The sequence below is a fragment of the Bos indicus x Bos taurus genome, chromosome 1 (genome assembly GCF_003369695.1).
Source record: "Bos indicus x Bos taurus breed Angus x Brahman F1 hybrid chromosome 1, Bos_hybrid_MaternalHap_v2.0, whole genome shotgun sequence".
Classification (NCBI taxonomy): Eukaryota; Metazoa; Chordata; class Mammalia; order Artiodactyla; family Bovidae; genus Bos; species Bos indicus x Bos taurus.
In genome coordinates, this window is record NC_040076.1 from 99,552,971 (window position 1) to 99,566,213 (window position 13,243).

The following is a 13,243-nucleotide window of genomic DNA, read 5'->3' on the forward strand; positions in this document are numbered from 1 at the left end:
GGGTTCTGTGCATTTGGAACACGTGTTTTCCCCCTGTGTTTCTGCATATGTGTATATTTCTGTCTCTACCTCTATTTTTTGCTTCTATTGTGCTGTACTCAGTTGCTCATTCGTGTCTGACTCTTCTCACTCCCTGGACTGTAGCCTGCCAGACTTTTCTGTCCATGGAATTTTCCAGGCAAGAATACTGGAGTGGGTTGCCATACCCTCCTCCAGGGGATCTTCCTGATGCAGGGATCGAACCCACCTCTCTTGCATCTCCTGCACTGGCAGGCAGATTCTTTACCTCTGCGCCACCTAGAATACAAATGACATAACATCTCTTCTGCAGCTATTAGAGTTTTCGTTTTTAATACAAGGCTGTGGTTGCAGTAAATCTCTTCTAAAATTTTGGAACTGGAAAATCAATGAAAGTTAGCACCATGAAAAGAGAAATTTGAACATTTTTTTTCAAACTTAGAAAGTAACATAGATCGAAACCATGTGTGAAATTCATTGACCTGGAACTTCTGGATCATATAAAGAGGCCTGGCTATGTCAACATGATCATTAATATTTATTGCTGGAGAGATGATGCTGGTAGTTAGAGTTCTGAAGCACTGACACTACATAAAGTATATCATTTTTCTAACTAAACTAAAACTTTTACTCTTGTACCTTAACTTCTATAAGGTGCCATCCATTCTAAAATGCTGTAAAATATCAGCCCTCTTTACTTTGATTAATGATACATTGTCAGAGTGATAAATTCTTCTAGAGTGTAATTTGAAAGATAATATCATTCTCGGGAGAAAAAAAAAGTTCAAGTAAGAATTTAGAACAGTTACCAGATGAAATCCTTACCATCATGGAGTGTAGCGAAGGATGTGGGGGAATCTGGAAATGCTGGCAGTAAATCACATTCTTTGGCTTTAGTTTAAGCTTCCATCTTAAAGTGAGATATATGATTTACTATGTGTCCTGAAGGCTGTTTTAGTCTGATTTTTTTTTTAACATTTTTAGTATGTGGAGAAGTTGCACAGATAAATTTATTCAATTTCAGTCTCCTCTGCCTCCTGTTGCTACCTATTAGTACTACTGTAGGTAAATTTCCATATTTAAAAGATGGAAATACAATTATCTTTGAGTTTTAAAATGTGAAAAGACCTTAATAGATATCTGATAGCATTATGACACTTGATATTATAGTTATCTATTTTAAATATTTTATAATAGTAACCTTTACATTCTTATTCATTGGTTACTTATTACATAAAATGATAGTTGTCATGTTGTTAAATGGAAGATAATGTGTTTTGTGTTGCAAATCTAGATATATCCTTGTAAGCAGAGACAAAAGGCTGCAGGATATATGTGTGTTCTCAGTTGCTCAGTTGTGTCCAACTCTTTGAGGCCCTATGGGTTGTAGCCTGCCAGGTTCCTCTGACCATGGGTTTCTCCAGCCAAAAATACTAGAGTGGGTTGTCATTTCCTTCTCTAGCAGATCTTCTCAACCCAGGGATCAAACCCAGGTCTCCTACATTGCAGGTGGATTCTTTACCACTGAGGCAGTCAGTGATGCTCTCAATGATTGCAAAACCCCAAAACACCTCCCATGTTTCCAAATCTCCTTGCCTCAGTTGGGAAGCACTGGTCTTTGTATTAGTTAGGTCTCTTTACACTAGCTTGGGCAGAAAAGAATTTTTTATTGTTGCTAATGACCTCACAGATGTCTTATTATGTGGGAGTAGGGGTGATGTAGCTGAGTCATGATAAGAACCAAAGCTGATATTTTAAATTGCTGAAGGCTCAGGCAAACTCCTTCTTCCACCTTTATTATTTTTTCTTGTGTGTCTTCTCTAACTTTTAATTGTAATTAGCAAATTACAAAGATACATAATTGAGGATCAGTGACAGGGAGAACAATGTTGCTTTCTTGATTTTTAGATCTAAATCTTGATGAGCTCAACCTGGTGCTCATTTCTTGTCCAATGAACCATGGCCCAGAGGGCAGAAATATGTTGAGTGATTGTAACCTCCTTGCTGGGACTGGTGATGATGAACACTGCTATGGGTCAGGAAGAAATTGTGATAGAAGGGGACATGACAAGAGATTGAGCATTCACCCTAACGCAAATCTCTGATGTAGTCAGCCTAGTGAAAAAAGAAGCTTCCTGTCTGTTGATTTATTTTTTAGTCCAAATTCCATTTATTGAAATTTAATTTACAAGCTATGAAATTCACATTGTAATGCACAGTTTAATGGTTTTTAAAGTAAATTTACAAGTCTGTGTAATAATCACCACAATTGAGTTTTAGAAAATTTCCGTCACACCAAAAATTTCCTCGTTTTTTTTTTTTTGCAACCAACTCTTGCTACCACTTCTTGTCCCTGGCAACCACTGGTCTGTTTTTTGTTGCTTTAGATTTGTCTTTACTATAAATTTCATAGAAATGGAATCATTCCTATGCAGTCTTTTGTGTCTGATTTCTTTCACTTAGCATAAGATTTCCGAGGTTCTTTGGCAGGGTAACGTGTTCATTGTAATGGTTTATTGCATTCTGACTCTGAATGATATTCCATTGTATGGATGTATCATATTTTCTTACTGCAGTCATCAATTGAGGGGCATAGATATTTTAAAGACTTTTGGCTGTTAGAATAACGATGATAGGGATATTTGTGTACAGGTCTTTGCACAGACTTGTATTTTTATTGCTCTTGTATAGATACCTAGGAGTGGAATAGTTGAGTTCCAAGGTTAGTATTTGTTAACTTTTCAAGAAACTACCAAAAGAACAGAATACAGGTATTTCCTTCTCTGTTTTCTAAAAGTGTTTTTTATTGGATTGGTTTAATTTCTTAACTGTTGGATAGAATTTGCAGGGCAAGCAACCTGAGTCTGGGCTTTTTTAAATGGGAAAATTTAAATTGCTAATTCAATTTCTTTACCATATTATTCTATTTTTTTTTCCTTGAGTCAGTTTTGGTAATTTATTTCTTTCATTGAATTTGTCCATTCAGTGTAAGTTGTCCAGTTGTTGGCATAAATATTTCAAATTCTATTATAATCTGGAAATTAGTGTAGGTCTATAGGAATGTTTCTTATATCATTATAGATTTGTTAATTGATATTTCACTCTGTCCCCCACCCCACCCCTTGGTCAGTTTAATAAAGGTTTACAAATTTTTATAAATTTATATTCAACATTGATGTTGGAGAAGATAAATTTATCTCCAACTGTGGTGTTGGAGAAGACCCTTGAGAGTCCCTTGGACTGCAAGGAGATCCAATCAGTCAATCCTAAAGGAATTCAGTCTTGAATATTCATTGGAAGGACTGATGCTGAAGTTGAAGCTTCAGTACTTTGGCCATCTGATGCGAAGAACTGACTCATTGGAAAAGACCCTGATGCTGGGAAAGCTTGAAGGCAGGAGGAGAAGAGGACACAAGAGGATGAAATGATTGGATGTTATCACTGACTTGATGGACATGAGTTTGAGCAAACTCTGAGAGTTGGTGGTGGACAGGAAAGCGTGGCATGCTGCAGTCTATGGGATTGCAAAGAGTTGGACACAACTGAGTGACTGAATTGAACTGATAAAGTTTTAAGTCTTTTCAATTTTAGTTGCATTGATATTTTGCAATTGTTCTTATTTCATCGATTCTGCTCTGATCCTTATTTTCTGAATTCTACCTCCTTTTGGACTTTTTTCTTTTCTTTTTCAATCTTCTTGAAGTGAAGCTTAGATTGTTGATTTTAGATCTTTATTGCTTTCCCAAAAGCTGTAACTTTCACTCTAAACACTGCTTTTCCTGCATACCATACATTCTGATATGTTGTGCTTTTATTTCCAGTCAATTTTCTAATTTTCCTTGTGATTTATTTTTCATCCAGAGTTTATTTAGAAATAGGTTGTTCAGCTTCTAAGTATTTTATGATTTCCCCAAGTTATTTATTCCTGATTTATATTTGTTTGTTGAGATCAGTGAACATACTTTCTATTTCAATTCTTAATGAATTATTAATACTTATTTTATGTGGAGCATATGTTTGTCTTGGAAAATGTGTCACATGATCTTGAAAAGAATTTGTGATCTGATGTTGTAAGGTTGAGGGTTCTTTAAATGTCACTTAGGTCAAGTTACTTGAGATTATTAAAGTTTTCTAAGTACTGATTCTCTGCCTAGCTGTTTCATAAATTTATGAAAAGGAGATATTGAAATTTCTAATGAAACAGCTCGGCAGAAAATCAGCAAGTCCATAGTGTTAATTACAGTGTTAATAATGTTGCTATATATGATTTTATGCTTTCAAAAGAAAGACAATAAAAGACAAAAAAATTAATGCATCTTTTCCATTTACTCATATATTTATGCTTCTGGGTTGCTGTCTTTCTTCTGGTAGATTTAATACCTTTCAGTCTTAAAACCTTTCTTTAGTATTTCTTGTCAGGCTGATATGCTAGAAATGAATGATCCTTTTACTTTATCTATTGAGAATGTCTTTATTTTTGCCTTCATTTTTAAAGGACAGTTTTCTGAATGTAAAATTATCTTTGGCAGTTTTTTTTTTTTTTTTTTTTCCTTTTGCAGTTTTTCCTTTCAGGACTTCATATCATTCTACTACCTTCTGGGTCTCCATTTTTTCAGATATGAAATCAGCTTGTTATTCATATTGATGCACCCTTATATGTAATGAGTCCCTTTTCTCTTGTTCCTTTCAAGTTTTTCTGTTTGTCTTTGGCTTTCATAATTTGATTATGGTATGTCTTGGTGTAGATCTCTTATGTTTGTCTTTCTTGAAGCTTGTTGAGCTTTGTAGATTTTTTGCAGTAATAGTTTTTCATCAAATAAGAGAAGTTTGGGGCCCTCATTTCTTCTTATTTTTTAATGCTCATTTCTTTTCCTCTGATATTTCCACTAAATGTATGTTGGATGCTTGATGCTGTCCCATAAGTCTCAAAAGCTGTGTTCATTTTCTTTTCAATTTAGGTGATTGATCTTGTTTGGTCTTCAATTTAATTGAGTTTTTCATTTCGAATCTATTGTTAGTTTATATAGGTCATACTCAAGAATTTTCTTTTTGTGTGTGATTTCCATTTTTAAGTCAGCCCTTGTATAGCTCTCATTTCCAGGTTTATCCCATGTAATGTTTACTATCCACTCCTCATCCCAACTGGGACCAAAACCTCAGGTTGTTGGAGCCATAGGTTTTCCTCATTCATTTATAACCAAATGTTCTAGTTCACTGATAATGCCAATGTAACTTCAAGACTCTCTCCTCCACTGGAATCAGGCACACTCCCTGTTCGCAAGGCCAGTCTTGACTTAGGAATAGACAAACCTGGGAAGGAACATTTAAGATAGGAGCAACCCCATGCAAGTAAGCCTTACACTTCGGAAAATTCAGAGTAGTTTTTTAATTTTTTTAAATAAATATTTATCAGTTTGTTCACTTTTGGTTGATTTCAAGAGTTCTGAAATAGTTTTTTTAAACAAATTTATCCAGTTTAGTATTTGTTTTATGGTTGTAGAATTATGTACTGACTTCTTCTTTATTCCATAGCCAGAGATCTATTGAATTTGGCAGGAATTCTATTCTCTGGATATTTGAATTATATTTCTTATTTACAGAAAAATAGTTTGCTATTGTGATCTATAAAAAGACAGCAGTCATTTGAATGTCCTGTTTTATGCCATCCCTTCTGCTAAGTGTTTTTCATATAAGATATGTATTCACAACAGCTATCCTAGGTAGAGACTGTCTTCATTTTACAGTGCAAACATTTAGGCTTAGAGAGGTAAATAATTTGCCCTTTTCTGGTGTTATTAAAAGTGCCACTGATTTTACCTGTATTGACTTTGATTCAGGTCGCTTGAGTATAGACATGAATGTTCAAATGGAATTTTTAGTCATTTTTATCTCAGTGAGTCAGTTAAATTAGACTCAACCACCATTTCTCAAGTATTTGTTAGCATCAAATGATGTCCTAGTTGCAAAGCATGAAGGACAGGGCAGCAGAAATATTACATGGTCCCCTCTCTCAAGGAATCAAGGGATTCATCATCACAAAAGAGAAGATAGATATTTTCAAATAACTGTAACACAATTGACTGATAAGTGTTCTTACACAGTGATTGTCAAACCTAATGTATGTTCAAATTACAGATTAAACTGTAGATTTTGATTCAGTGAGTCTGAGTAGGGCATGAGATTTCATATTTTTAGCAGGTTTTCAGATGATAGTGATACTGCTGATATATAGATCACAGAGTAAACAGCAAAACTCTAGCATAGATGTAAGCTGGGAGTTATTAGAGCACACAGAATTCATGGGTTTTAAAAAAAATTTGCTGTGGTTAGTTGAGGAAGAAAACTTCATCTCTGAATGATAAATAGTTTGCTCTTGGAGTGATGTCACCATCATGGTAGCAAAAATCCACAACAAAGTATTAGCAAACCAAATATAATGCATTAAAAGGATCATGCAGAATGATGAGCTGGGATTTATTCCAGGCTTGCAAAAATGATTCAACATTTTCAAATCAACCAACATGATACAACAGAGTAACAAAATGAAGGATAAAAATCAAATAATCATCTCAGTAGACACAGATAAAGCACCCAACAATATTCAACATCCATTTATGTTAAAAAATATTTAATAAAATGGTGAAGTGGGAAATGGGTACCCACTCCAGTGTTCTTGCCTGGGAAAATCCCATGGACAGAGGAACCTGGCAAGCTATAGTCCACGGAGTCTCAAAGAGTCAGACGTGACTTAGTGACTAAACAACAACAACAAGTAATATACTTCAACATAATTAAGGCCATATATGACACATCCACAGCTAACACCACATTCAATGTTGTTCGATCACTCAGTCGTGTCCAACTCTTTGCGACCCCATGGACTGTGGCATGCCAGGCTTCCCTGTCTTTCACCATCTCCCGGAGCTTCCTCAAACTCATGTCCATTGAGTCAGTGATGCCATCCAGCCATCTCATCCTCTGTTGTTCCCTTCTCCTTTTGCCTTCAATCTTTTCCAGCATCAGGGTCTTTTGCAGTGAGTTGGCTCTTAACGTCAGGGGTGTGTGTGTGTGTGTGTGTTTGTGTGTTAAATTGCTTCAGTCATGCCAGGCTCTTTGTGACTCTATGAACTGTAAGCCCACCTATGGGGCTCCTCTGTCCATGGGATTCTTCAGGGAAGAATACTGGAGTGGGTTGCCTTGCCCTCCTCCAGGAGATCTCCCTGACCCAAGGATTGAACTCGGGTCTCTTAACGTCTCCTGAACTGGCAGGCAGGTTCTTTACCACTACTGCCACCTGTAAAGCCCTTTTCACATCAGGTAGCCAAAGTATTGGAGCTTCAGCTTCAGCAGCAGTCCTTCCAATGATATTTAGTGTTGATTTCCTTTAGGATTTACTGGTTTGATTTCCTTGATGCCAAGGGACTCTCAAGAGTCTTCTCCAACACCACATTTTGAAAGCATCAATTCTTTGGCGCTCAGCCGAAGAATTTCATACTCAATGATAAAAACCTAAAAGCGACCCCTCTAAGATCAGAAACAAGACAAGGATGGCCACTCTTACTACTCTTATTTAATACAGTATTGGAAGTCCTAGTCAGAGCAATTAGGTAAGAAGAAGAAATAAAAGACGTCTAAATTGGAAAGAAAGACATTAAGCTGTCACTATTTGAGGATGACATGATTTTATTCAGAGGAAACCCTAAAGACCTCACTGAAAAGCTATTAGAATAGTAAACAGAAAACATGCAGTAAATTTGCTATCAGTATAAAAAAGTTGTGTTTCTATACACTAACAACAAAATTAAAGAGAGAAATTAAGGAAACAATTCATTTACCATTGTAAGAACAGCAAGAAATACCTGTTGCTGTGAAGTTGCTCAGTCGTGTCCGACTCTTTGTGACCCCAGGGACTGTAGCCTGCCAGACTCCTCCTTCTGTGGGATTTTCCAGGCAAGAATACTGGAGTGGGTTGCCATTTCCTTCTCCAATTTAACCAAGGAAATGAAAAACCTGTGTATGAAAATTATGAAGATCTTGTTGAAAAAAATTGAAGAAGACACACCCCAAAATTGGAAAGGTATTCTGCACTCATTGGAAGAATTAACATTATTAAAAATAACATACATATGATATATTTTTCACATAGCTAGGAACTTTGAAGTATTATGGTGAATTTCCAAACTTAATGATTCTGTTAAATTTTTCACCTCTTTAGGAGATAGATAGTTTAGGTTTGTTCTATAATTCTGCTTTTATAGAATATTTTTAACTTTGTTGCTAAAAATCTTGTGCTTTTTTCCAAAGTCCACATTACCTTTCAACTCTCCTCTCCCCTGCAATATGTAGGTGAAATGAGCAAAAGGAGTATGTCTGTTCCTCTCTTCATTATGCTTGTGCTTGGTCAAACATGGAAATAAATAAGTACAATAAAGAAAAAACAAAACCTCAGTCTCACACCTCCCACTCCATCCCACCCCTCTAGTTTGTCACAGAGTACTGGTTTGAGCTCCCTGAGTCAATTATCCAAATAAATTAATTAAAAAAAAAAAAAAAAACAAACCAAACACTCACATTGAGTTCTAACCACTGGGATGCTAGGGGATTCATCAGTTTTTGTAAATAAAATTTTATTGTAACACAGCCACAAGATAAAAAAAAAAAAAAGCCCAAATTCAACCTAATCTCCACACAAGTGATTGTATATATGTATATTATATATGAAAGTTGTTAAGAGAGTAAATCCTAAGAGTTTTCATCATAAAGAAATTTTTTTTCCTATTTCTTTAATTTTATATCTACATGACATGATGGATGTTCACCAAACTTATTGTGGTAATCGTTTCATGATGTGTGTAGTTTTGTTTAATGGAAGGAACAATGTTCATGTCTATTATTAGAGATACAATTTAATAATTTAAGTTTCAGGAAACCAAAAATAAAGCACATTTTCTGTGTAAGGTGGTCTCCCCTGATAGTTCAGCTGATAAAGAATCTGCCTGCAATGCAGGAGACCCTGGTTCGATTCCTGGGTCGAGAAGATCCGCTGGAGAAGGGATAGGCTACCCACTCCAGTATTCCTGGGCTTCTCTGGTGGCTCAGCTGGTAAAGAATCTGTCTGCAACGTGGGAGACCTGGGTTGGGAAGATCTCTGGGTTGGGAAGATCCCTGGGTTGGGAAGATCCCTGGTTGGGAAGATCCCCTGGAGAAGGGAAGGGCCCCATGTATAGTCCATGGGGTTGGAAAGAGTAGGACACAACTAAGCAACGTTCACTTTCACTTTTTCTGTGTAAGGTAAGACATTGTGGGAAAGAAAATTTACATTGGCATTTTGTTTATATTGAATTAACAGAATTTTAAGATGTTTAGATGTAGGGTTCCAATGTTTCAGCTATTCATGACATTTACTTTATCTTTTAGCAGTAAATTTAACTGAAAAATAAAATTATTTTTTGGCCATTTTGTGATCTCTTAATATGTTACCTAAAAATATTATAAAGGTTGTTGAATTATTGTTAGCAAGATTCATTTTAAGACAGGAATAATCTTTGTTCTGTGTTACTTAAATATATATGCTTGAATGATAATTCTGTCTTGGTAATTTTATATAAAATTAATACTATTGCTTTCTGATATTTTAAAGAATATAAGGTATAAACTATAAATTTTAACCACTTTTGAAATAAATAATATTTTGTTATAGGGAATTTAAAATTAGGTTAAGTTGGATTACTTTGCTTAAAAAGATATTTTTAAAATACAGGTGTTTCTGGAAAAATGAAACATCACCATTGGCTTAATTTCCTTTTTCTTTTTTTTGATAAATCAATGTTATTCAGGTTTAATTTATGAACCACAAAATGCACCCATTACTTCTGTGTTCACATTGTTTAAAAATTGTAACATATAAACAATATAAAATGTTACCATCTTAACCATTTTTAAGTGTACAGTTCAGCAGTGATCAGTATGTTCATATCATTATGTAAAATGCACTCTTTTGAAGTATGGAATTTAATTAGTTCTGTGTTTGTCAATACACTTGTGTAACCTTCAGTATAAATTAATACACAGTCTTTCTATCACTCCCCCCAAATTTTCCTTTGTGCCTGTTTATGATCTTCACTAACTGCAAACCAAGTAATAGCATCAAGAAGGCAACAGGTCCTGGCAAGGATTTGGTGTAAATGAAACCATTGTACACTGCTAGTGGGAATGTAGATTGGTTCAACTACTATGGAAAATAATATGAGGTTTTCTCAAAATATTAAAAATAGATCTACTGTTCAATTAGACAGTTCTACCCCTGAATATATACCCAAAGAAAATTAAAAGAGGGTTTTGAAGAAGTAGGTACAAGCCTATGTGGCATCACTCACAATATGGAAACAACCTAAATGCCAGTCAGTGGGTGAATGGATAAAAATGTTGTGGTTTATATACACAATGAAGTATCCTGCAGCCATGAGAAAGGGGGATTATCCTTTGGCCACTGTGACAACATGGATGGACCTTGAACAGTTTACGCTGATATATGTCAGACAGAGACAGAAAAATACTGTGTGATATCCCCTATGTGTAGAATCACAAAAGTCAAACTCATAAAAAACAGTGAGTAAGGTGGTGTTTACGAGGGTATAGTGGAGTGGGAGGATGAGTAGTGTTGTTTAAGGTACAAGCTCATAACAAGCGGTGAATAAGCCATGGAGATCTAATGCACAGTATAGTCAATATAGACAACAATTGTGTATTATAAATATGAATTTATTTTAAAAAATGAGGACTGCTTAAGTCTATAAAGGCTTTTTGATAATCCTTGGGAAAATTTAGAGCTGGTGTCATAGGTCTGTATATGGCCAGTAATATGTGTGCATAGGTCATATTAGTCATTTTTCATAGATAAATTTATTCAGTGTGAAATAACACTGGTTAATTTGATGTTCACTGATTTATTCCAAAGCCAGATTGCAATGAATCTTAATAAATTTACAAAAGGTCATAACTGGAAAGTGTCAATGTAGTCTTAGCTATTTAAATAGGTAACTAGATGAAAATTTTAGAATAGGGATATTTCCATGGGAGAGTATAAAATAACCATTTCTGATCCCTGCTGAAGTTTGCTTCTGTCTTGAGAACATTTGTTTAAGAAGCAAGACCTATTCCTTGTGTACCTAATACCAGGTTTTCAGCAAGTCTCTGAAGGGTTTGCGTCTTCCCTCGAGAGTTTATCTGGTTCAAGCTCAGATGCGATCCAGACTCCTGCAGTGTCCTTGGGCAAATCAGGGTTATTGCAGCTAGAAAGCCCTTCAGAAAATAGGACCTTCCTGGGATTTGCCTGTTTTATTCTTCCAGCCATGTGAAGGCATTTGACAAGGTCTTTGAATTCTTTTTTTCCCCCTTGTTATTTATTTTAATTCTGTAGCTCTCTCTGTCCCCTGCAATGCCTTATTTTTATGTTATTTTGCTCTATTACTATTTGCCAGGCACTGTAGTAACTGTACAGAGACTTAAGAAGACATGATGTTTTTTCTTCTGTGAACTTTTATGGTATAGATAGACATCAAAAAATGATTCAAAATCAATATTTGTGTGGGGTTGTAAAGATCTCAGAATAAGAAGAGGATACAAAGAATGGACACTTCATGCAGCTAGGGGAGGAAGGCAAAGAGGGGTTCCTGAAGCTGTGGGAGTAATCTGGGGTGAATCTAGAAGGGGAGGTAGGGGTCTGCCAGGCAAAGGAGGTAATAAAGGAGGGAGGGCCTTCCTGGTATCTTATGAGCAAAGGCATGACAAAAAGAACTTGGAATTTGATAGGGCACTTCCTGATGTGCACTTTGAGTAGTTAATACTTTCTAAAGATATTTTATCACCAAGAAAATACTCACTACTGCTTATTCAGACTCCCTCTACATCAACTATATTTAGTTCTTTAGCCATGATGTGCACAAAATAGCTCATCTATCTATTTGGGGTCAATATAATGGAAAGGCTATGAATTATTAGTGGAGAAGGAAATGGCAACCCACTCCAGTGTTCTTGCGTGGAGAATCCCAGGGACGGGGGAGCCTGGTGGGCTGCCGTCTCTGGGGTCGCACAGAATTGGACACGACTGAAGCGACTTAGTAGTAGTAGTAGTAGTATGAGTTATTAGAATTATACACACCTGGGGTCACTTCCCAGCTCTGCCACCCACTCACCTTGTAACCACGATCAAGTTATTTAAACCCTCAAAACTTTATCACTAAAACAATGATAAAAATAGTTAACACTTTAGAGTTGACTTGAGGATTAAAAGATATGTTTTTAAGATACTTAAGATAATGTGAGCCCAAACTAGGCATTCAGTAGATGGCAACTGTCACTATTATATGGCTGATATAAATAGCAATTTATATTTTTAAATATTGAACAAAATGCATTGAATTTTGCTAGTCATAGAATAATGAAAACATGATTTAATATATATAAATTACTTAGGCTGACAATGGGCTTTTTATTCCTATCTTCTTTTTTTTTATAGGCAAAATCGCAATTACTATCCAATGTATTGGATGCTGCCCATCGGTTTATAAAGGAAGTTAATCCAGATGAACCCAAATGGAAGAATTGTTCTACAAAAGAGATTAGTAAAAGCCAGCAGAAAACCAAGTCTCCTATTCTGCAGGGGAGCAGCTCTCAGGTAAATGGAGAAAAATACAGTAGACATTTTCTGTCATACATGATCATGGAGACTGTCATTCACATACTAGAGGTTTAGAGTTTTAAAGATTATTTGATCACATTATTGTTTAGTATGAATTTGTTTTCTTATTAATCAAAAGCATTTTTACTGTAAAATCCTTTTGAGGAGATTGCTTTGATTTCACCGGCTGCTGGTTTTTTGAGGAATGATCTTTTGACTATATTGCTTTCCAGGCATTTTCACCACATCCGGAAATGAATATTTGAGAGAAACATAAGAAAATAACACAATGCAATATGGCAATTTTATTTTAATCAGAATCTCAGGGAGACTAAAAGTACAAAACCTTTCCAAGTGTTTTAAGTGACAGGCAATTTCACAGTTATTTAAAATCAGATTTATAACAAATTTTATGGTTATTCAAATTGATTACTGATCCTAGATAAGCTTATATCTACTCATGTTGGTATTTTAATAATAGACTTGTATTGATTCTTTAGCAGGAAACAAATTTCCTCAAATTTTGATCCTTGTAATAATTCTCAT

The 13,243-nt window shown here is 35.4% G+C and overlaps 1 protein-coding gene across 3 annotated transcripts in view; it reads left to right on the forward strand.

Moving 5' to 3' along the window:
• Nucleotides 1–13,243, forward strand: part of ZBBX (zinc finger B-box domain containing) — a 124,652-nt gene that overhangs the window by 45,357 nt on the left and 66,052 nt on the right. For all 3 annotated transcript variants that reach the window (XM_027542043.1, XM_027542053.1, XM_027542064.1), the window contains one exon: nt 12,536–12,694. In XM_027542043.1, the coding sequence (XP_027397844.1) occupies nt 12,536–12,694 (159 nt within the window). The remainder of the gene's footprint in view (nt 1–12,535; nt 12,695–13,243) is intronic.